Raw genomic sequence first — 23,300 nt, 5'->3', positions numbered from 1 at the left:
ATATAATTGAAATACACAGCACTACTTATGAAGTTCTCTTGATAAAAATGTTCAACTTAAATCTGACCAAGTCTTCAGATCTAACGTCCAGCTTACAGGAAATACAAAGGTTAGAGGAAGCAATCAGATCCAGAAGGTGGAACTGGTCTGGTGTCTTCAGCAGGTCACGTCATGATAAAAGGGACTGTTGTAGGTTAAGCGACATAGCAACCAGATGCGTTGCACAGTTCTGAACTGGATCCTGATTTGGCCAAACCAGCTGAAAAGGACATCTTAGAAACAGTTGGGGAAATTTGAATATGGAATTGGTATTACTGTTAATTTTGTTAGGTGCGAGAATGTAATCTTTGATATGTACAAAACCATACTTGTTTTTTTAAGAGATACATACTGAGGTATTTAGAGATGGGATGTTATGATGTTTACAATTTACTTTCAAGTGCTTCAGCATTAAAAACAATAAAGTGAGTTGACAGGAAAAGAAACAAGATAAAATATGTAAAACATATACACTTAATGCTCAAGTTGCAATATGTAGCAACAAGTGGTTGGAATGTTACAAAGACATCGGTGCTACAGGAGAAGAACATCATAGGGAAATTACCTAGATGGGGGCACAGGAGGTCAGATTTTTTCTCTGAAGAATGCTTCCTGGAGGAAGCCATGTGTAAGTCGAGACCTGAAAGACAGTGTGGTAGAGAAGGTGGCTCCCAGTGATCTTGACGATTAGCAAATTAAGAAGTATCATGATTTTGACCTTTTAGGTAAAGCACTAGCTAGGAAAATGCCCCAAATCAACTCAGTTAACAAATATTATTTACTGAGGCTTGTTAGTTGCTGCCTAGGCCATGGTAAATACTTACAAAATCTCACAGCAACTCTTTATTTTACAAATAAAGAAGCTGAAGTTATGAGAAGTCAAGTGTCTTGCCCAGGATTACACAGCCAGTAGTTGACAGAGCCAGGACTAGAATCCTGATCCCACTTACTCCAAAGTCTGTTAGCAACTGCTATCCATACTGCCTGTGAGATAGCCAGCAGGTGTATCCGGCCAGGTGCTCTCTGTTCCTGAGATCTCTTTAAATGTTTCGAAGATCAGTATATCAGGTAAGGAAGGATATAGCTGCACAGTACAGTAGACAGCGCTCGCCTTACGGGTGAAGGAACACTTGACTAGGAGCTGGAGATTCAGTGAGGAAAATAGTCTTTGTAAAGTATTCACAGTCTAGAGGAAAGAGGAAGAAAGATGTATTAGCATATGCTATCTTTCTGATTCGGGAGAGAGTCGGGATTAAGCAGTCCCCAACTGCCTGTGCTGTGAGATACATCTGTGCCTGAATCCTGCCTTTGCCTCTTATCAGCTGTGTGAATGTTACCTTGCACCAGTCATGCAATCTCTCCAAGCATCAGTTTCCCCATATGTAAAATGGGGACAATGTGTCTGCCTTGCAGGGCTGTTGAGGGGATTAAAAATAGTGTATGCAAAGTACCTACCGGTGCAAAGTACCGGTTTAAGATAGGTGTTCAAAATAGCAGTTATTAATAAGAAAAGCTTGATTCTGCATTGGAACCACTTCTCAAGAGTCACTTCTGAAGAGTCACTTCACAGCCAGAACTTAGAGCCCTGATGATATTAATTAGTCTTAAGCCAACATTGTCTCTTCACCTCACTTTGATATCCTAAGTTTTAGGATCTATAATTCAATTGCTGCCACTTGGGCAAGGATGGTATCTGTTTTTCTGTTCTGTACAGCTATGCACATTTTCAGTATCCTAAGAGTGATCAAGCTTTGACTACAGGAGAGTCCATTCAATCTCTTAAAAGATACATTGAGTCTCTCTAATTCTCTTTTCATATTGAGTCAGTAAAACAGTTCACTGTAGACACAGTTCAGATCAGATATTTGCAATATGTTTTGTATAACTATTGAGTGCAAAACTCCCAAATTTCAAGGACATGTTGATGTGAGTAAACTATAGTAATGAAACAATGAAATGATTATATATATATAATCATATACATATGATAAATATACAGTCATGCACCATATAACAATGTTTTGGTCAACAATGGACCACACATATGACAGTGGTCCCATAAGATTAGCACCATATAGCCTAGGTGTGGAGTAGGCTATACCATTGAGGTTTGTGTAAGCACACTCTATGATGTTTGCACAGCAATGAAATTGCCTAAGGACACATTTCTCAGAACATACCCCCATAGTTATACATATGTATATACACCTGCTCTATATGTTTAAAAATAAGATAATACAATAAGATATGAATATAATAAATATATAGAAATATAAATAACATAACTATCAAATAAAACGTTCATTACATCTTCAATGAGTTTCTTCCATTCATTCAAATTGAGTTTGTTTTCATCTTTTATATATGCCAGTGACTCGCTTTCTATAAAGTACCCATTTTGAGTGTTTTTTTCAGTAGTGGGAAGTAGTTTGTCATGAGACATGTACGGCAGTATTATTTTTGGGATAGTGTGCCAAGACTTGGGGACGCATGCGGATGTTGAAAAAGGGATCTAACCTCCCACTGTTAGTCAGACTCCAGTTTGTTCGATTATATTTATATATTTATATTTAGTTATATTTAGTTATTTTTAGTTTAGATGGTTATATTTAGTACAATTTTAACCATCCTTCCCTTCTCCAATTGCTCATGCTCAGAACTGTGTTCATCCCTTATCACATTTTGTCATAATTCATTGATTTTGAATATTTAACTGGGATTCAGTATAGCATGGTGTTTACCGAAACATAATTCACATACAATAAAATTCACCCTTTAAAGTGTACAATTCAATGGGTTTTAGTATATTCACTAAATTGGGCAATCATTACCACTATCTAATTCCAAAACATTTTCATCATCCAAAAAGAAATCTCATACCCAGTATAGTCATCCCCTCACCTCCTGGAAACCACTAATCTGCTTTCTGCCTCTATGGATTTGCCTATTCTGGACATTTCATATAAATGGAACCATATAATATGTAGCCTTTCACGTCTGGCTTCTTTCACTTAGCATAATGTTTTCAAGGTTCATCCATGTTGTAGCATGTATCAGCACTTCATTCCTTTTTATGGCTGAATAATATTCCTTTGTATAGATATATCACATTTTTTATCCATTCATCACTCGGTTGACATTGGGGTTGATTCCACTTTTTGGCTATCATGAATAATGCTATGAACATTTGTGTACAAGTTTGTGTGTGGATGTGTTTTCAATTTTCTTGGATCAAGGTATTTGAGAACTGGGCTTTGCTGTCACACCACCTTGGGTTTAAGGCCAGGCTCTGCTATTTACTAGCTGTGTGAACTTGGACGAGTTACTTAACTTCTCTGTGCCTCAGTTTCATCCATAAACTGTGGCTATTCATAGTACCATCTCTTAGTGTTTACAAGCCTAAGAGATAATACATGGAAAGTACTTAGGACAGTGCCTGGTATATATGGTTAGGTCTGAATAAAATTTACCTATTATTTTAATATTTTGAGCTCCTTAAGATAGAGTTCATCTTCATTGTGCCTTTGAAACCTCAGAGCCTAAAATTTTTTTCTTTAATAACAAGAGAAATAAATATTCAGAATTCCTTCTGGATATCACGGTGTGCTAATTTCAGACAACGCATTTTGAAATTGAAGGACAGATGCTTTAAACTGTAAATTGCAGAAAAGGGTTGCCTTCCCAACTTATCTTAATATAGTAACTTAAAACACTCAGCCTGCAACTAACCATTTAATACAAGTTAGGAGGTACTCTTGTAGTCAGTAACATATTATTCAATAACAAGGCTATAATCCGGTGGCGGCTTAAGACTCTTGATTCTGAAAAGCTGGGAAATAGCTCATTTCCACAACAACTCTGTGATTGGTTTAGGCGCGACCCAGGTCGATTTTTGATTGGTTCTCGCAATGGAAATGGTTTCGGCCTGAGCCAATATGGCCAGTATGTGGCAATATGGCTCCACAATTGGCTTTCCTGGAAGTCGGCAGACACGTGGCTACCGCAGGCCGGGCAGTACGTGGGAGGACCTAGTTTCGCTTACCGCGAGAGGGCGCCGGCCGTTCCTCGTGGCTAAAGTCTCATTTCCCATAAAGCCTCCGAGCGACCAATCAACTGGCTGTCTCCATACCGCTTTCAAAGTCGGCGGGCCCTTTCACCAATAGTGAGGCAGATACCCTCAGGTCGAGGATTGATGGAAAGCTTTACCAATCATCTCATAGGTCTCCGCTATCTCCGCCTCTCTCGCACGAGATTGACGATTCGTCCGACCAATAGGGGACGCCGGGTCGGCGGGTGGATAAACGCGGCCCTCTGTAATGGCGGAGCGTGGTGGGGACGGGGGGGACGGTGAGCGATTCAATCCGGGGGAGCTAAGGTAAGGGGCGCTGCCTTTCCTCACATCGCGCCACGCTGGGGTTCTAGAGGCTAGGCCTGCCGCGCGGAGGTCCGGCGTGGAGGGCGGGCAGAGGAGCCGCGGCGGCTCGGGGCCGGGACCGCATGGGGTTAGAGAAGGGGGAAGGGGAAGGTGGCTTGAATGAGAGAGCCGGGCCGGGGCTGGGCCGCGGCCTCTTGCGCCTTCTCTGGGCGCTTCCTGCGGTTTTCGCGGGGCCCCGGCGCCTCTCGCGGCCCGTGGTCCAAGGCCCGGGCCGGGCCCGGCGTTCCCGCCTCGGGGCCCCGCCTCAGCCGCGTGCCGCCTCCGTCTCGGCCGACCTCAGCCTTCCTCCCGGCTGCGAGCCGGTCGCCGCGGGCCCAGTTTCCCTCCTCGGCGCCCCTCCTCTCCGCAGTGACTCCCCGGACCCCCACCCCTGCTGGCTCAGCCTTCTCCGCTCCCTCCGCGGCCTTTGGGGGTCCCCACGTTTGCCCCGTCCCTCCTTCCCCGCATCTCTTGCCTTTTTAAAATTTTTTTTAAAAAAACTTCGTGTGGCTCTTCCTCCTCTCGTCCCTTTCTTCCTTATCCGGTATTTGTGATTAACAGCAGCAGCCGCCGCCGTCTATTACACGCTTCTCGGTGCCAGTAGGCCCTTTACTTAGAGTTGTCTCATTGCATCCTCACAACCACCCTTGGGAGCGGTTCGTGGTCTCCTTTTGCAGGCCACAGACCAGAGCCATCTTCAGTTAAGTTATTTGCTCATCTTACAGGTGAGGAAACTGAGCCTCGTAGAGGTTGACGATGTAGAACAAGGTCGCATAGGTGAATTGTGGCTCCAGGAAGTGGTTTGAACCCAGGCCTTCGGGCTCCAGAGCCTGCGATCGCGATCGCTGTTCTATTAGTCTACTCAGCCATTGCCCTAAAGAGGGCAGTGACCTTCCTTTCCCTGGTTTCTCAATGCCTCTGGAATTTGTAGTTAAGATTTGATAAGTGAAAGTGTCTTGGAAAAATCTTGAGCCATTGGTTTTTGAGGAAAAACAGGTACTCAGCTTTATGTATAGTGAATACCTTTTTTTTTTCCCCCTGCATAGGAAAAAATCTCATTTCAGATGTTTCAGCTCCCCTTCTGAATCGTGCCATTGTCAGCATTTGAAAATGAAAAAGAGCAGTGTAGGTTATGAGCACTCTAGTGTTGTCTGGAGCTCAAGGTGAAATTGTTTAAGGAAATGGGTATTCTTTTTCAAGGTTTTAGGGAAAACATATCTTTTCGGTTCTGAATTATCACACACAAAATCCTTACTTTGGCAGGAATGAAATCTTGGCTTATTTCAGAGATGAATCTCAGATCCTTTAAACCCCGTATGTACACCTCAGTAGCGAGTGATCTAAGTGCGTTGTCAGGGTCGTTCAATATTAGTGGTGGACGGTTTATTCCTGATTCTGATCTCAAGGGGTTACCTAGCTAGTCTCATATGGATTATCTGGGAACATTACTTTGAATTTTAGAGAGTATCTTTTTTCATCTTTACAATGAGTAGCCTTTTAGACTTTGTTAATAGTAGTCTGGACTTTGTTGCAAAACTGATTTGAATAGGGCTTTGAATTAGGTGTTGGGTTGCAAATATTTTTACCTTGGCCTCTTAGGTTGGAAGTTGCTTCCAGAGCGTATTGTATCCACCTGTGTTTTAGCATTTCTCATGGCTTAAGAGAAATTGGGTGTTCATGTGGCCTCTTTGATGGCAGAAATTTGGGCTTAGTTTTTCTATTTATATCCTGACTGTATTTCATGGTGTGTTTAGCATAGAGCCTGGCAAATAAGGTGTTCAGTGGATATATGGTAAGTAAATGAATATAGGAGATTTAGAGGTGGGTTGCTTATTGGATCCACGTTTATTGAGTGTGTGCTATGTGACAGTTACTGACCTAGGTGCTGGCAGGAGAGCCTGGAACCAGATCAAAAACCTTTGTTCTTGAAGAGCTTCCGTGCCAATTAAGATTGATCTGAATTCCAAACTAAACTAACCACATCAAATGAGGAAATCAGCTTGCAAATGTGAAAAGACTTACGCAAGGTCACCAAGTAATTGGCAGGGTCTGGATTAAAACCTAGGTGTCCTCACTTACAGTCTACTACGTAGTTTGCCTCCCATAGATCAGTAGTGTCTTTCCATTATTGCCTGTCCTCTTCAAGTATTTGCAGTCTTGTCTATACCATTGGGGAGATTGTGTATCTGGATAGAGTACTTCTAGAGAAATATATTTGCTCTTGTAAAAAAATTTTTTTGTGTTTCTGTTCATGCAAGTAGGCTTCTGTTTTCTGAAAATGTTGAAAGTGGTAGGAATGCAAATAACCTACAGTAGACAGAATTTATTCAGAGATCCCAATGCCATCCATCCCTTTATGTTTGAGGGCCGTTAAGATAACTTTTAGAGTCATATTTGTATAGATCCTTTACCCAGGGCCTTTGTTTACCTACTAATACTTTATGAATTAAGATGACAAGGTACTTATAATCTAAATTTCCTCAACTATAAAATAGGAATAAGAATACGCTGGTGTTACCACAGCCTAGCTGCCTTAAACAAGTTATTTTTCTGTGCCATAGTTTCCTCTTTAAAAATGAGGAATCGGTTAAAAATGTGCCATCGTTTCCTCTTACCTTACTGGGTTGTTGTGAGGATTAAAAGAGTTAGTACAAGTAATATCCATATAACTGTGCCTCGTATATAGGAATTACCCAGTATTCACCTTCATTGTTAAAACAATAATATCTGAACGCCTACATCCTGAGCCCTGGGATGCACCGCAAACTATATGCTAGTGGGTAGAGATAATACAAAAGTAAACAAATAAGTGAGAGATTTCTTCAAAGCATTTCTCACAATTGAAAACTCAAATTGGGTAATGAGCCAGAGAGGGGCTGGGGGAGGCTAGGGGTGGGGAAGGAGTTTGAGGTGACATTTGAGCTGAGGCTGAATAATGAGAAGGAGCTAGTTATATAAAGATCTGGGGAAAAGCAGGCCAAACAGAGAGAACAACAAGTGCAGAGGCTTCAAGATAATGAACTTGAAGTATTTGATGGCAAAGAAGCCTATAGTCTATAGAGAAGTCAACAAAAGCCAGGTTATATAGAACCTGATAATAATTATAATAATAATCATAGTTAACACTATTACTAATATTAATACCATTTAACACTTACTAATACTATTACTATACTAATGTTATAGCAACAGTGCTAATAGCTAATACTTAAATAGAGCACTTATGTGCTAGGCACTGTTCTAAGTACTTTATTAGCTCATTTAATCCTCACTCAGGTTCTGGTAGGCAGTGTGTGTGAATGAAGCCGTGTTTGTGATGGAGCAGTGTATGTGAAGAGCTCAGCACATGAGATCCAACATCTGACATTAGAAAATGGCAACTTCAGGCTGTTGGTGGAGGAAATTACATGGATTTTATTACCATTTCAGGGGCAGACTTTTGAAAGCCATCTAGTCACATTGACTATGAAGTGCATTTTACAGGTAGAGCACTGTGCTAGGTGTGGGGGGATGAAAGTGATGGTAGTTAAAGTAATTTACTATACCAGGTACTATCCTAAATGTTTCATGGGGATTATCTCATTGAGCAAAGATATGAGATAGGTTTTATTTCTACTCCCTCGCTCATTTGCATCTGAATATATTCAGGCTCAGAAATTATGTAACTAGCCTGACAATAAAAGGCAGAGCCCTGATTTGACTTTTTCGTGATTCTAGAGGCTAAACGCTTAACTTCGAGCTATAACTAGGAAGTGTGAAATTCTAAAGAAAGAAGTACTGTAGATTTTTTGAAAAGGGAGAGGCAGACTCAGAGGAAATCTAAGATTAAGGTACATTGTTAACTCGAGGCTGAAACAGTATATCTTTCCTTGGTTAACTTTTTTTTTTTTGTCCTAAGGGTTAAGACATGCCTTTCAGTAACAGTGGCTGTGTGTCTTTTGGGAGTGCATATAATTTGAAAAAGACTGATTAGTCTGATACTGTCCATACTCCTTTTTTGCAGTCACTGATTTTAACTCATACTTTATAACCTTGAGTGTAGGATAATTTACAAATTTGCTTAAATGGTCTTGGTATAGTAGTTCTGGAGTTGTTTACAATCCTAGTCTTCTCTTAGGGGGCAAATTGGTTCTTTATTAGGATTTTTTGTGTGTGTCAAAATTGAGCTGTAATGTGGAAAATATAGAGAAAATTTCAAAGGGTAGTCTTAAGCAGACAGTTGAAAAATATAGGAAAGTTGGAAGAGTCTGGTGAGGAGAGAGTGTAAGAATGATTATCTTCAAATATACATTAGGAATATAATTGTTAATCTTGAGCACAGAAATGTAAAAATTGTGTAATGGAGAGATTTATAGTTGCTATTGGGAAGACTGTGATAGGTGCTCAGTAAATTGTTGCAAATTATAGTAAAAATAATTTTTATGCGTACCTACGTACCCTATTTATAAGGTAGCTTAGGTACAGTATCTCTTAGGTATTCATTGGTTTATTCAACAAATATTTATTGAGCCCCATTATGTACAGACCTAACTATGTGCTGAGGATATAAGGGTGAACAGGACAGACAGAATTCCTACTCTAAAGGGGCTTAGATAGGCAGCATGGAGTGTTGAGCCGTTTGCCAGTGTTTGAATCCTGGCTTTACCTCTGAACCAGCTGTGTGGCCTTGGGCAAGTTACTGTGTGCCTTAATGTCCTCATGTGTAAAATGAGGTTGATAATAGCATCTATCTCCTAGGGTTGTTATGATGATTAAATGACTTCGAAAGAGCCTAGAGCACTGCCTGGCATGTAGTAAGCACTTTTAAGAGTTAGTGATTTTTTCAAAAAAGCACTTTTGAGAGGAGATAGATAATACTACCTTATGTGATGTTATTTATTATTTAAATGCTGTGGAGAGATTAAACTGGATGTTTAGCTAGAGATTAAAGGGTGGGATGGCGTGCAGTGTAGGGAAAGACTGTCCCTTTAGATAGAGAATCCTAATGGTCTCTTAAGCTGCCACCCCTCCCCTCATAAAAACTTTGTGTATTTGGAAGTAATTTAGAATTTACTAAAAAGTTTCAAAAATAAAGATAGTGTACTTAGTGTTAATATTTTACCTCTTCTGCTTTATTATTTGTATGTGTGCATACTCTGTTATTCTGAACCATTTGAGGGTAAGCTACATGTACCATAGCCCTTTACCCCTAAATACTTGTGTGTATTTTCTAACAACGGAGATATTCTTTTACTTAACTACAGCACAGTTATCAACTTCATAAATTTACAGTGATACGGTACTTGAACCTCTTGTCCATATTCCAGTGTTGTCCATTAATCCAATATGTCCTGTCTAGCATTTCTTCCCTCTAGTACAGGATCTGGTCCAGAGTTAGTATTGTGCTATCATGTCTCTTGAGCCTCCTTTAATCTAGAATATTTCCATAGCCTACCTTTGTCTTTTCGGTATAACATTGGTGTTTCTGAAGAATATGGCCCCTGTTCCCTCCTTTTTAACAGAACATTCCTCATTTTGTGTTTGTCTAATATTTCCTCATTATTAGGTTGAGGTTATACATTCTTGCCTGGAATAGGTGAATTGTGTCCCTCTCAGTCACATGAGGTACCTTTGTCCTTTTTAGATGATATTAATTTTGTTCTCCTGGTCAGGGTGTTGCCCAACTTCCATATTAGTTAGTGTTTTTTTTTTTCATCCTCCCTTGCTTCTATAAGTAACGTGGGGAGACATTTAAAGACCATCCAAATATCCCCCTCATCCAATTTCCTCCTAGATTTGGTATCCGTTGATCTTCTTACTGATGCACTTTTTACCAGGATGGTTGCAAAATTATGACTTTCCAACTCCACTTACTCTTAAGGGCCTTTTAAATTCGGTGTAATTAGAGATCAGTAGCTACATTCTGGTAATTTTGAGAAAGAAAAATTTATTCTTTGCTTTCCCACACAGGATGGCTCAACAGCAGGCCTTGAGGTTTCGAGGCCCTGCTCCCCCACCAAATGCAGTGATGCGAGGCCCACCACCTCTCATGCGACCTCCTCCGCCTTTTGGTATGATGCGAGGCCCTCCTCCACCACCTCGGCCCCCCTTTGGACGTCCTCCTTTCGATCCTAATATGCCGCCCATGCCGCCTCCTGGAGGGATTCCTCCACCTATGGGCCCTCCACACCTCCAGGTAAAGAATGTAGAGGTTGCAGTTTCTTTGTTGGCATTAGTACCAATGTTATATATGAGTTTTGCCTTAAAAGCTTGTGTTCTTAGTTTCAGTTTATAGGGAAATGGGGGCTAAAGAGAACATCCATATATTAATGTGTTGCTCCAAAAGCAGTAGTAACAGTAATTAGTATAGAAATTCAGAATTGGAATTTACATGGTTATAGAAAATATACATATAAAACTATTATTGAATAAGATAGTTCTTACCTGCCTTTATCTCTGAGATTGTCTTTAGTAATCTGTCTTCTTTAAGAGAAATGAAGTTTGAAATCTTAATGTACAGAGTGGAGGATGTTTATTTGTAATGATACATGTTGCCAATAAGTATAAATATGTATGCATATATGTTCCTGAGCAATTCTCCTGAGCAGTTCTCCTTAGAAGTGATGCCTAGGATGGAATCTAGAAAGTGACAACAAACACTTTTTGTAAGCACCATATTTGCATTTTTTTCTCTCTCCTGAAAAAAAATGTTGGGTTATTTTACAATTTTAGAAATAGAATTATTGTAGGATTTCTTTAAATAAAAACTTTTCTGATATTTTAACCTGAGGCATACGTATATCCCCCTCTAGTGTATGTAGACTAGGTTATTGTCTGAAATGAAGTCACGAGAGTGTCAGCTCTCAAATGACTACACTTTTGAGGTTGTATTCTTTTTGTTTGAGTATGTATCTGTGTTTTCTTAGTTTATCAAGCCTGTACAGTTCTGAAACCAAATAAATATAGTGGTATCTCGTCTGCCTTCCATGAGCTTAAATATTCAAGAAGGAACTTAGTAAAAATAGAAAAAGCTGGCGTACTATTTAAGTGATGTTAGCTTTGCTTAGATAGGGTTATACTTATGGAAAAGACACAAGGTTTTAATACTTTGCTTAATTTTATTGCCTTCCTAGTAATGATAGCTCCTTTCCCCCTTAAACACATTGTTAAATGGTTTTATATTTTCTTTAAGATTAGAATAAAAAAATAGCTTTTTGACCCACTGACTCTGGTATAACTTGTTACATGTGAATTTATTCTAATATGTGCCTTTAATAGTTAAACCTACTTGCAGAAAATTATAAATTGTAATGGACTGATGTAACCTGCTAATGGAAATATATCAAATGTTGTAATGTGATACTTTCTAGTGTTGTGATGCTTTTCTTGGTCCTGATGGATAATTGTGTGGTTTTACATTAAATCCAAGTGATTTCCAGTTAATGGTGCATGAGACATATTTAGGGTAGATATTTTATAGAACATGGGTGTGTGTGCTGATGCTTGAGAGACACTAAACTAAATCCAAAACAAACCTGGAGTACGGGAAAGAAAACTTTTAGGAAAATGAAATACAGTTTCACATTGTTAGCGTAGTGTCAAATCTGTTATCCAGAGTAAGGTGCTTTGGATAATTAAATTTTAATGTTACTTGTAGATTATAGAGGAAATCTTTTAAATCCTTGTTCAAAATCTGTTTTAAAAATGTCAGGCCACTTCTGCTTTAGTAAGATATAGCCGTTACAGTTCAGTTGTTTGGTTTGGGATCTTGTGTTACATCAGCAATCACTGAAGAAAGACAGTGAAGCGATTGTCAGAGATGGGATTGAATCAGTAGTGGCACCAGGACCATTTTTTTAAATTGTAATATATACCATTTAAATTCTTATTTTCCACTAAAAGTAAAATATTTTACTGTACCTTTGAAACTTACTGATGTTCACGTCTTTGATGAGGTACATTATTATTATTTGAAAAATAGAAAATGATGAATATTTTCCTAGCTAATACTTTTTTCCTTGTAGGAAAAGAAAAGGGTATCTCGTTTTTCCTTTTTAGTTATTGCTGTGTTACTTATAAAATGATTCTCTTGTGGTTGGTTCCTTTTGTAGGTGAGCTGTGGTGTGCTGGTGTTAAACAATATGTAAAAATCAGTTTTTTTCTTTTTGAAAGTAATCCACTGCCTAGTTTATGAAGAATAAAGCAAAAGTCACCCATAGTGCTATAAGCCAGAGATGGCTACTCTTAGTATTTTGAGGTATTTCTTTCCAGAAGTTTAGTAATCATTTTTATTACAGAGAAGCTTTGCTTGCACAACCTAGATGAATGTGTTATTGTCCATTCAAATTGACTATAAAACTAGTGTCTCTTATAGTTCTTTACTTTTGGGTAGAATTTAGTAATAATTTGAAGGAAAAAAGATAGATACAAGTGACCATTATTGTTCTTGTGAATTAACAGAGACCACCTTTCATGCCTCCACCCATGGGAACCATGCCTCCTCCTCCGGGTATGATGTTTCCACCAGGAATGCCTCCTGTGACTGCTCCTGGTACTCCAGCACTGCCTCCTACTGAGGAGATATGGGTTGAAAATAAAACTCCAGATGGGAAGGTAAATTATAAAATATATTTAGGTTATCATCTCTTTGGTGACAGAAGAGTAAAACTTAAGAGTTCTGGCAGATTGAGATCAGGGACTGTATCCTTGCTAATTAACAGTGAGCCTTGAGTAAGCACCAGGTGGGGTAGAACTCCAGGAAAGGTTCACTGGATTGGGCCTCTGTGCAGAAATAAGGTTGCCTGGAGTGCTTACATACATTGACCTGTGATTCTGGAAGCTTGTATTTTAAATGTGTGTCGTGGGTCCCCAAAATAACTCTCAGGTTGAGTGTTCGCTAGGAGAACTGACTATATGCAGGACTAAGCATATAGTTGTACTCACAGCTAAGATTAATTGCAGTGAAAAGATAGAGAGCAAAGCCAGGAAACAGAAAAAGGTGCATAGGGCAAAGTCTGGAGGAAATGAAGCACAAGTTTCCAAGAGTCCTTTCAGTGGAATCACTTAGAAAGGGAATTGTGACTACGTGTGAGGTGTTGTCTACCAAGGGAGCTTGTTGGACTGGTCATGTATCTGTTGCCATCTGCCTAGCACATACCCAAATTCCAGCAACCCAGAAGGAAGGCAGATATTTAGCATAAACTGCATTGTTTGCGTAAACAGTTTAGGCACAGCAAGCCGTTCCTGCCCATTAGGGAATTGTGGTAACCCCCCTCCCGAGATCCAAGTACCCGGACTCCAGCCAAGGGCCAGCTTTGCAAGCAGAGCTTTCTAAGGATACCAGTCTCAGGCCTGCTATATTAATTTTCTGCACAAAATATAACCTTGGTTTTCCTTTTTTGGTGTGTGTTAAAAATATCGTATGCTTATTATAGAAAATTAGGGGAAGAGGAGAAGGGAGGGAAAAATTACCTAGTCCCATAATATATGAACAGCCAATGTTGATGGACTTTCTCTTTTCTACATTTTTTTTTTAACTGTTTAAGAGAAAATGTTGTTGCATTAGCATTTTGTTAGTGATAATTGACATTCCGTGATACCAGTGATTTTGCTTCCTCTGCAGGTTTATTATTACAATGCTCGGACACGTGAATCTGCATGGACCAAGCCAGATGGAGTTAAGGTTATTCAGCAATCAGAACTGACACCTATGCTTGCAGCCCAGGCACAGGTTCAGGCCCAAGCCCAGGCCCAGGCCCAGGCGCAGGCTCAGGCACAAGCACAAGCTCAAGCGCAGGCCCAGGCCCAGGCGCAGGCCCAGGCCCAGGCCCAAGCTCAGGCGCAAGCACAGGCACAGGCCCAGGCCCAGGCGCAGGCTCAGGCGCAGGCGCAAGTGCAAGTGCAAGCACAAGCAGTAGGAGCTTCCACCCCTACGACCAGTAGCCCAGCACCTGCAGTGTCCACTTCAACATCATCATCCACCCCATCCTCCACCACTTCTACCACAACAACTGCCTCTTCGGTTTCACAGACAGTATCAAGTGAGTACCAGTCAGTATGTGTTTCTGTTTAGGGGCCACAGAGGTGGACAAGTAGGGACTGCATTCCAAAATTATCCTAGCATTTCAGGTGTTGTCCTTGATATTATTTAAAATACATTTTGACTTTTGAGTTAAAGAGGAACAGAAATTTACATTCGTAGAAGAAAGTTTCTGCCCACTTGGAATTTGTGAAGTTAAGCTGGGGAAGTGCAGTTACCTATTTAACTTGACCAACAGTAATGCTGTCTGCTGTGGCGTTTGCAAAATAAGTGTAATTCTTGGCCCCTACCTTACAGAACTTCCAGTTTTTCTAATTGAGGAAGCAGGAATAATACATGTGAAACAATTAGAGAATAGTGTGCAAAATTATACAGTGAAGATAAAAGATGTAAGAATTCAAGAAAATGGAGAGAGAAGTGGGTGGACTATATGGATGTTGAGGTTGATCATGAAGCATGAGTGGTAGGATCTGAGTAGGTTCAAAAGTAAAGAGAGGTCTTTCAGGTAGGGGGGAAGAGCATAAACAGAGGCCAGGAAATGAGGATAAATGTGTTTATGGGATTGCTAAGAAACTCTTCTGAGGTGGGAAGGTTTATATAGGTTAATAGATTGGGTAAGAGTGAGACGAGATTATGAAGAGTTTTAAGAACCAGGCAAATGGGTAAGACAGATGGCCAGTAGGGGTCCTATATAAATGCAGTGTTCTGGAAGATTTTTCTGGCGCTTGTGTTTTGGATAGTGTTGAAATCAGGGAAACTTATTAGGAACTTTTCAACAATCTTGTTTAGAGGTGGGTAGGTCCTAAAATGAGACACAGGCAGATGAAATGGGGAGTTGAGATAGAAGCAATTAGAAAGGTAAGAGAATTTTCAGGTGAAGTCACAGGCCCAAAGGTTAGATCTTTTCTGAAAAAATGAGAGGTGATTAAAGTAGATTTCAGGAATGAGGAAAGAAGAATCTGTTAATTTGCCTAAAAAATTATCATTGATACTTATATTACTAGTTCTGGTTTTTCGTTGTTTTTTTTTTTTTTTTTGGTATGTGTATGTTGTTTCTTATTCTACAGGCTGAGATTGAGCCCAAAAATATTTAAATAATGATTTTATTGATTTGATTATTTGTTATACTGGTATGAAAATATGTAGTTATCCCTATAGGGTGATTATAATTTGGGTTATTTTGCTACCTGGATGACAGATGAGAATAAGAAAAAAAAAGGTGGTCCCTTCTACCGCCCCAGTAACTTCAGGGACTTGGGAATTATTGGTGTCTATTACCCTGTAGGAAATAGGTATATGAGAGAAATTTAATCATAGTAGAATCAAATTTTATTTTATCTTATTGATATAAGAATTATCTAAAGAAGTAAGGTACATGTAACATGGAGGCAGTTTTTTAAAAGCTCTACTTTATATTTTTCAGACAGCTTGCGGGAAATGTGCTTAATAGGAAGATGTAAATAATGCTTTACAAGTGTTTTCTTTCATAGGCAAGGTGAATTCTGACTTGGAAGTACAGCAGTGATACTAGCTACCTGCTTGCAGGTCTTTTCCTTTTTATGGGCTAGTGCTTCTAAAGCTTGTCTGGCAGGGCAGAGAGCTGCCAGTTTTTATGGGGTACCTGAGGTGGTAATGGGAGAAGGGGATTAATAACAGCAGTGCGGTTCTCTTTGGAGGCTCCCTGTTGCTTCTATTTTGTTCTCTGCCTTCTTAGGAAAGAGAAATAGTAGTACTTTGTTTAAAGGAAGGTGGGTAGCTAGATACTTTGACTATCCTGTACATATTCCATTTCTACATCAGAGTGGTCTGTCAGTCCTCTAGCTATCTTGTGATTATCAACTATTCTATTCAGAAGTTCCATTTGTCATCTTTTGTATTGCCCTTCAGTGATTGGAAGACCTTTATTCCAAGAACGGAATAGCGAAATCATCTTCCTTTTACTGCCTTTAAACATCAACTTTGATGTCGTCTTTCTGAGTATTCCTGATGTCTGTTTTTATTTCACCTGATTCAGTGTCATGAAGTGTTACCATACTACAGTCTTAATATAGCTCCATTTATTATAGTCACTTATCCTTTTTAGTTAAGATCTGAGGCTGGATTAGTAGTATATTTTGAGGCCTAGTGTTTCCCTAGTTATTTTAGCAAATGGAGCTAGTAGGAATTTACCCGCTATTAAGTCCTAGCTACCATCCTCCCGGTTTCCCATTTAACTCTTTTATTGCCTTTATCTCTTTCCTCTCGTGACTCACAGCCACACATCAAATTCAGAAAATCCTGTGTCAGCAGGAGGAATGGGTTGAGTGAATACTTTTTGCCATCTCCATTGGTGTTCCTTTCCACTTAAGATTTGATGCCTTTTTAACTCATTATTTTATTTTCCTGACTAAAGTACTTGGTATCATAATTTTAGTAATATATTTAAATACTATTAACCATAATATTTTTAAAAATCTAATTCTGTGAACTGTAGTATAGACCTGTGGATCACTGGGGTAAAAATTAAGGAATTTCTATTTTAACCCCAGTTGAGCATGAACTCATTTTATTTTGTGGAAGCTGTGAAAAATGCTGATGAAATCCTACTTCTCAGGGAGGTTGGGAAGAATAACTAGATATGTTTTCAGCCATTACAGCAGATTACAAATGCTAAGTGATATATGTATGGGACTGGGCAAATGTTGCATGTAATTTGTATTTTTCACACTGTTATAAATTATATTAATATGATACTGTACCCTAAGGCTAGGTCTATGCTAGACCAACAATTCATTCCTGGGCCCCTGAAGATACTTGTTTGGCCCTGCTGTCTATTTAGCCAAGGTGAGTCCCTCATTAACAAGTATGAAATTGCTCACATCTTCCCAGCCTAAGTGAGTTTTTCATTATTAGGAACTGAAAAAAGATACTGACGAATTTTGTTGTCAGTTGGATTATTGGGTGGTTTGTATTAAACAGTGTGCTTTCCCTTAGAATAAAATTGATGTAAAGATTGGGAAAGCACTGTTTTATTTCATTTAGTTTGGTAAACTCGTTCTTAGTTCAATACAGATAGAGTTTGACATTTTTCTCTACATCGAGAAGATGATGAACTATTTGTTACCAGTGAATTACCACAGTGAATTTTGTTTGGAACTAGATGAGTTATGAATAAATAACAGAAATATTTTGTAATATTTGAGAACTGAAATGTTTTTGTAATTATGAAATATGAATTTTATTTTTGGGTCACAGTTTCAGTTTAAATGTGATTACTAGGGATTAAATGTTTTATTTTTTTGATACTTAAAAATAATGTATTAACAGAACCAAATTATCCTGAATTCCACATTCTCCTGGTCTCTCACACTGGAAACTTGAGGGGTTTTTTTTCTTTTTTTACCTTTTAATTTTGAAATAATTATAGAGAAACCCAAGTGGTTTTTGACTCCCTTTCTTCATATCCAGGCAGTCATTAGTGGTTGCGTATCTTTTCTCTCTATTCTTCCTTGGTTGGACAATTCCAGATATGTTAGAATTGGTTTTCTCACTTCTGTTCTTCTTTTCTTCCCCTGCATCTACCAGGTTAATTCATCAAATGAACACTGATTATTATTCTTCCATACAGAAACCTTCATTCTGCCTCCCCCACACCCCTTTTACATTCATAAAGCTACACAAATATTTGTGAATGCCTTCTAATAAAAATTTCAAACTCTAATGAAGCACATGTAATAAAAGTGAAAGATATGCATAGATGTAACGAGTTAATGCATTTTGTTGTGCATTCTTCTAGATCATTTCTCTACATTTACATACCCAGTAAGGTGCAAACTCTTTAGCCTTCTGTTCAGGGCTTTCTGTTTTATGCCTCTGGCCTACCTTTGCAGCCATAACTCACTGGTTCTGTTGGTATGCCTTGGGTTTTACTAGCTGACTGCTTGCCTTCTATTTTCTAAACAATTCCTTCTTGTCCTCTACTCTTTGCTTTTACTCGCTTTTCCCACCACTTGCTTATTTTCTCCTTCCACTTCCTCATTTTCCTTGTTGCCATCCTAATCTTTCAAGGCCTATCATCACAGTATAAAACGTTCTGTACCCTCTCACAGTTAGAAAAATGGTCTTTGGTTCTTGATTTACACTCCTATACATTTATCTCATTTCACTTTGTGTTTTAGTTATTTTTGCATTTCATTTAACTGACTGTTTTCAAGCTTCTTGAAGGCAGAGACCTTGTTACAAATTTCTTGCGGTGCTTGGAATGGGCCCTTAAATACTTACTTACTGAATGGGTGAATGATGAATGATATAGTAAAATGGTTTATGACGGAGTGATACATATTTTTGTTTTATCTTTTATCAGCACCCACAACACAAGATCAGACCCCAAGTTCTGCCGTTTCAGTTGCTACGCCTACAGTTAGTGTTTCAACTCCTGCTCCTACAGCCACACCCGTGCAAACCGTTCCCCAGCCGCACCCCCAGACGTTACCTCCTGCTGTTCCTCATTCAGTACCTCAGCCAGCAGCAGCAATACCTGCCTTTCCGCCAGTAATGGTACCTCCGTTTCGTGTTCCCCTTCCTGGCATGCCAATTCCACTTCCAGGTAAACTAATAGATTATAATAGTCTTTCCAGCTATGTTTTCATATTGTCAGTTAGTTTGTTCTCATGTGTCTGTTGCATTTGAAATTTGCCTTGAATCTCACCTGTTTGAAATGTTTTTGAAAGATTCATGGCTAACTGCAATATTTTCTCTTCAGTTTTGGTAAATGTCCTTTTTTTGTTGTTGTTTACATGTCTTAAAATTAGAGCCACATTTAAAGCTATATTCATTTTGAATGATGGCCTCAGTGAATTAAAAATGATCTTTTTGTGTAAATATGTTCTAAGTGCAATATTTTTAAGGGATTGAGTCTATAAAGTTGAGAAATCACAAGTCATTAACAATTAACACAGGTTGAGGGATTTATATGTCGTGCACTGTTCGAAGCACTTTGCATATAATAACTCATTTAATTTCCATAACCATCTTTTGAGGTAGGTACACAGACAGGTTAAATTACTTGCCCATGGACACATAGCTAATAAGTGATGGTGTTAGCATCTGAGCCTGGGCACTCCAAATCCAAATACCATGCTCTTAATAGCTTTGTTATACTGGGAAGAAATGTGAGTCACCTGACTATAAAAAATTCATCTAAAATGGAAACCAGAAGTTTCCCTTATACCAATGTGAAGTTAAGTATAACATGCACCATGTAAACACTTAAATAACTATGGTGAATTTGTGTGTTTTTTTGTCTTAGGGGAAATCATTATAACTAGAGAAGGGATTAAGTTTGTGAAGTAGAATTCTTCCTGTACAGATTAAACAGGGATAGTGTTGGGCATCCTATTTTGAATGCATTTGTTGTCAAACACATTTAATCCTTAATCCGTGGTCTGTTCTCCTAGTATTATAGTTGAAAATAGTGATACCTTAGAGATGTCAAGTTCACAGGGCTAATTTGTAGCAAAGATGACTAGGCTTCTTGTTTCCCAGTTTTACATTCCTCCCACTGTCTGTTATTGCTACTTTATTGTACTAGTTTCTGTGTAAGAATAGGGTCGTAATACAGCTATTTCTTGGATTTGCACACATTTTAAATATCACTGTTGCTCTAATTGTCTTTTTTTCTTGTGACCACTTTGAAAAGAACACTTTCAGATGTTACACCATAGCAAGTAAGAAGCCAAAAATTTCAAGAGTTAGTGTTTTTTGGGTAGGAAAACCTTTTACACATTGTTGATGTAGTGTTAATTAAATGCCCAATATGTAACCTTTACGAAACTCGTATCATTTAAAGTAAGAAAACCAAAATGTTCTCTGTATTACTAGGGATTACCCTTTTTCTAAATTAAGTCTAAGACAAGCAGGCGGATACTGTCCTCTTTGGATCTACTTCTTGTAGAAAACTAAGTGATGAATGGAGAAGAGCTTGACTTTCATCGTAATCTCTTACATCTTGGTCTGCTTTGGGGTCAAGTATAGTATCAAGACCAGATCCTGGATTCTGAGTTATCTGAAGGAGCTGGGGTTGTTAATTCTGTAGAGAGAAGATTGAGAGGTAGCATAATAACATTATTGAAGTATTTGAAAGGCTGTCGTCTAAGAGGGCTTTTGTTTTGCTTCAGTTATAGCTCTATTTTGATGTCGTGGTCTTCTCTGACCCTCACCCCGTCATTGGAACAGATGGTGGTGACCATATGACCAAATGAAGTAGTCTTATGAAGTTTGGCAGTAAAAGGCATTTAATAAATGGCAGCCACTACTGACATTTTGTAGGTCACTTGGTAGAGAATCTGAGTTTAGATAATCAGTAAAATTTTGTCCAAGATAACAAGATTCTTTGGAGAGGGAGCTAGTGTTTTATAGAAAGTAATAATATGTGTTTATATTGTAAGGCATCTTTGGTATTAACAGTCATTCATTTTTCCTTTTAATTCAGTCCTCCAAGGTGCTTTAGTGAAAAAGAAAAAGACGACTTTTGGTTTTCGGTACAGTGAGATCTCTCTCTGTTTTTCCTTCTTTATATAAATTTAGCAGCAAGGTGAATCGGAGGGATTTGGATATGATTTATCTTGGAGCCTTAAATTCTGTTTGAAATATCAATGTATGGCTCTAATGAGGATAATTAAGGGATAGTCAAGACGAAAGTGGAAGAACTAGGTAAAATATAGGAATAAGAGGTGGAATTGGGGATAGTAAATTTAATTAGGATTATAGGATTCTACTTGAAGACTATAAAATCTTTTTTGGAATTTTAAGAAACTTATTGTCAGTGACGTCAGAATTATCTGAAATACTAAATGGAATTTTCTGGTTTCTTATAGAACATAGTTTGAAGATAGAGTTGTAGGAAAATTGAACAAATGCGCTCTTCAAAAAGGTGGTTAAAAATTTAGATTGTGGTTTTTTTTTATTTACTGGGTTCGTGGCCCCAGTGCTGCTTTTTTTTTTTTTCATTTGAAGATTGGCCCTGAGCTAACATCTGTTGCCAATCTTCCTCTTTTTTTTTTTCCTTCTCCCCAAAGCCCCCCAGTACATAGTTGTAGGTCCTTCTTGTTCTGTCATGTGGGACGCTGCCTCAGCATGGCTTGATGAGCCATGCTAGGTCTGCGCCCAGGATTTGAACTGGCGAAACCCTGGGCTGCCAAAGTGGAGCGCACAAAATTAACCACTTGGCCATGGGGCCGGCCCTTAGATTGTGGTAATTTTTTTTTTTTTGAGGAAGATTAGCCCTGAGCTAACATCCGCCGCCAATCCTCCTCTTTTTTGCTCAGGAAGATTGGCCCTGAGCTAACATCTCTGCCCATCTTCCTCTACTTTATATGTATGTCTGCACCCGAGATCCGAACCAGCAAACCCTGGGCTGCAGAAGTGGAGCATGCGAACTTAACCACTACACCACTGGGCTGGCCCCCGGATTGTGGTTATTTTGTGAGTCTTCATGATATGCATGTAATCACTCTCAGAGAAAACCTTAAGTTTGTCGTTTTATTTTATTTTATTTATTTATTTTGAGGAAGATTAGCCCTGAGCTAACATCCGCCACCAGTCCTCTTCTTTTTGCTGAGGAAGATTGACCCTGAGCTAACGTTTCTGCCCATCTTCTTCAATTTTTTTTTTTTTTTAATAATATGTGGGATGCCTGCCACAGCATGGCTTGATAGGCGGTGCATAGGTCTGCGCCTGGGATCTGAACTGGTGAACCCCAGGCTGCCAAAGAGGAGAGCATGAACTTAACCAGTGTGCCGGCCCCAAGTTTTTTTTTTTTTTATCATGAGAAGAAACACATACAACCTTTCAGTATGGTCTGTATGTCAGCAGTCAAATAACAAGAATTGTGTATGTTTAACAATGGCAGTTAGGCCTAAATATGAATAGATTTGATTTTTTCTTCTTAAGTTGTGTAGTTAAAATTATTTATTGGGGGATGGTTTTGGAGAACAGTCTTTGAGAATAAAGTTCATATATTCTAAGAATTGAGTTTCTAGTGCTGACTTACTAGGTTCAGTCGTCCTGCAGATGGCAGTATTTGTACTAATTTAACCTGATACATGCTGTAACTTCCTTAACCAAAGGAATTTTTCCAGTGCTTTCTTTAAACATTAGAGAAAATAAAACTATACATATAACTTTATTCATCGTGCTGTTATGGCCCAGTGTTTTTGTTTTAGTTTCACAGTGAATAGAAAGTTTAGTTTTAATATTCTTTATTTAAAATAGTAATTAAGAAATAAAAGGCACTTTTCAAAAATTGGCAGTATTTTTGTGTGTGTGTGCGTGAACATAGGTACATTATTTACAAACCCAGAGGTTTAATTTTAATTTTCGTCTCTGAATTAGGAGAAATTTCTTTTCCTGTACTTTAGTGGGGAAAATAGTTTATTATTTTTAATTTTTATTGGTGCCAAACTAGGTTCAGTTTTTTCAGCCAAAACAAATAGAAGATAAAATTTAATTTCCCAACCCTTTTCCTTTAAAAAAATTTTTTTCACTCTTAATTTTGAATTTCTTCAATTAATCAGTCTTAGTTTTCCAGCTTTTCCTTTCATCCCCTTTTTATCACCATTGTAATGCATCATGATGAGTCTTCATTCTTCTAAGAACTGTACGTAATTTCCATTCTTTAATACAAGTGCTACTTCCTTAGCTGGCTTAAATGATAGAAGTTTTTGAAGCAATCAGCCCATGTTGTCATTAACGGTATTAAAGGGGCTGTGTTAGCCTGCCTCCACAGTGTTCTAAGCCCATGGCATTCCACAGAGCAGGCACTCGACATGGATATTTTCTCGTTCATTGAAT

At 38.6% G+C, this 23,300-nt stretch overlaps 1 protein-coding gene across 5 annotated transcripts in view; it reads left to right on the top strand.

Annotated features, from left to right (window-relative positions):
* Positions 1-4,324: 4,324 nt before the first annotated feature.
* Positions 4,325-23,300, top strand: part of TCERG1 (transcription elongation regulator 1) — a 61,732-nt gene continuing 42,756 nt past the window's right edge. For all 5 annotated transcript variants that reach the window (XR_006889361.1, XM_046666386.1, XM_046666385.1 and 2 more), the window contains exons 1-5: positions 4,325-4,414; positions 10,403-10,628; positions 12,893-13,045; positions 14,055-14,472; positions 18,814-19,056. Coding sequence is in view for 4 of the 5 variants with exons in the window: in XM_046666386.1 (XP_046522342.1) it covers positions 4,356-4,414; positions 10,403-10,628; positions 12,893-13,045; positions 14,055-14,472; positions 18,814-19,056 (1,099 nt within the window). In the remaining variant the exon portion in view is untranslated. The remainder of the gene's footprint in view (positions 4,415-10,402; positions 10,629-12,892; positions 13,046-14,054; positions 14,473-18,813; positions 19,057-23,300) is intronic.

This window comes from Equus quagga, chromosome 7 (assembly GCF_021613505.1).
Source record: "Equus quagga isolate Etosha38 chromosome 7, UCLA_HA_Equagga_1.0, whole genome shotgun sequence".
Lineage (NCBI taxonomy): Eukaryota > Metazoa > Chordata > Mammalia > Perissodactyla > Equidae > Equus > Equus quagga.
This window is presented reverse-complemented; position numbering and strand designations above follow the sequence as displayed.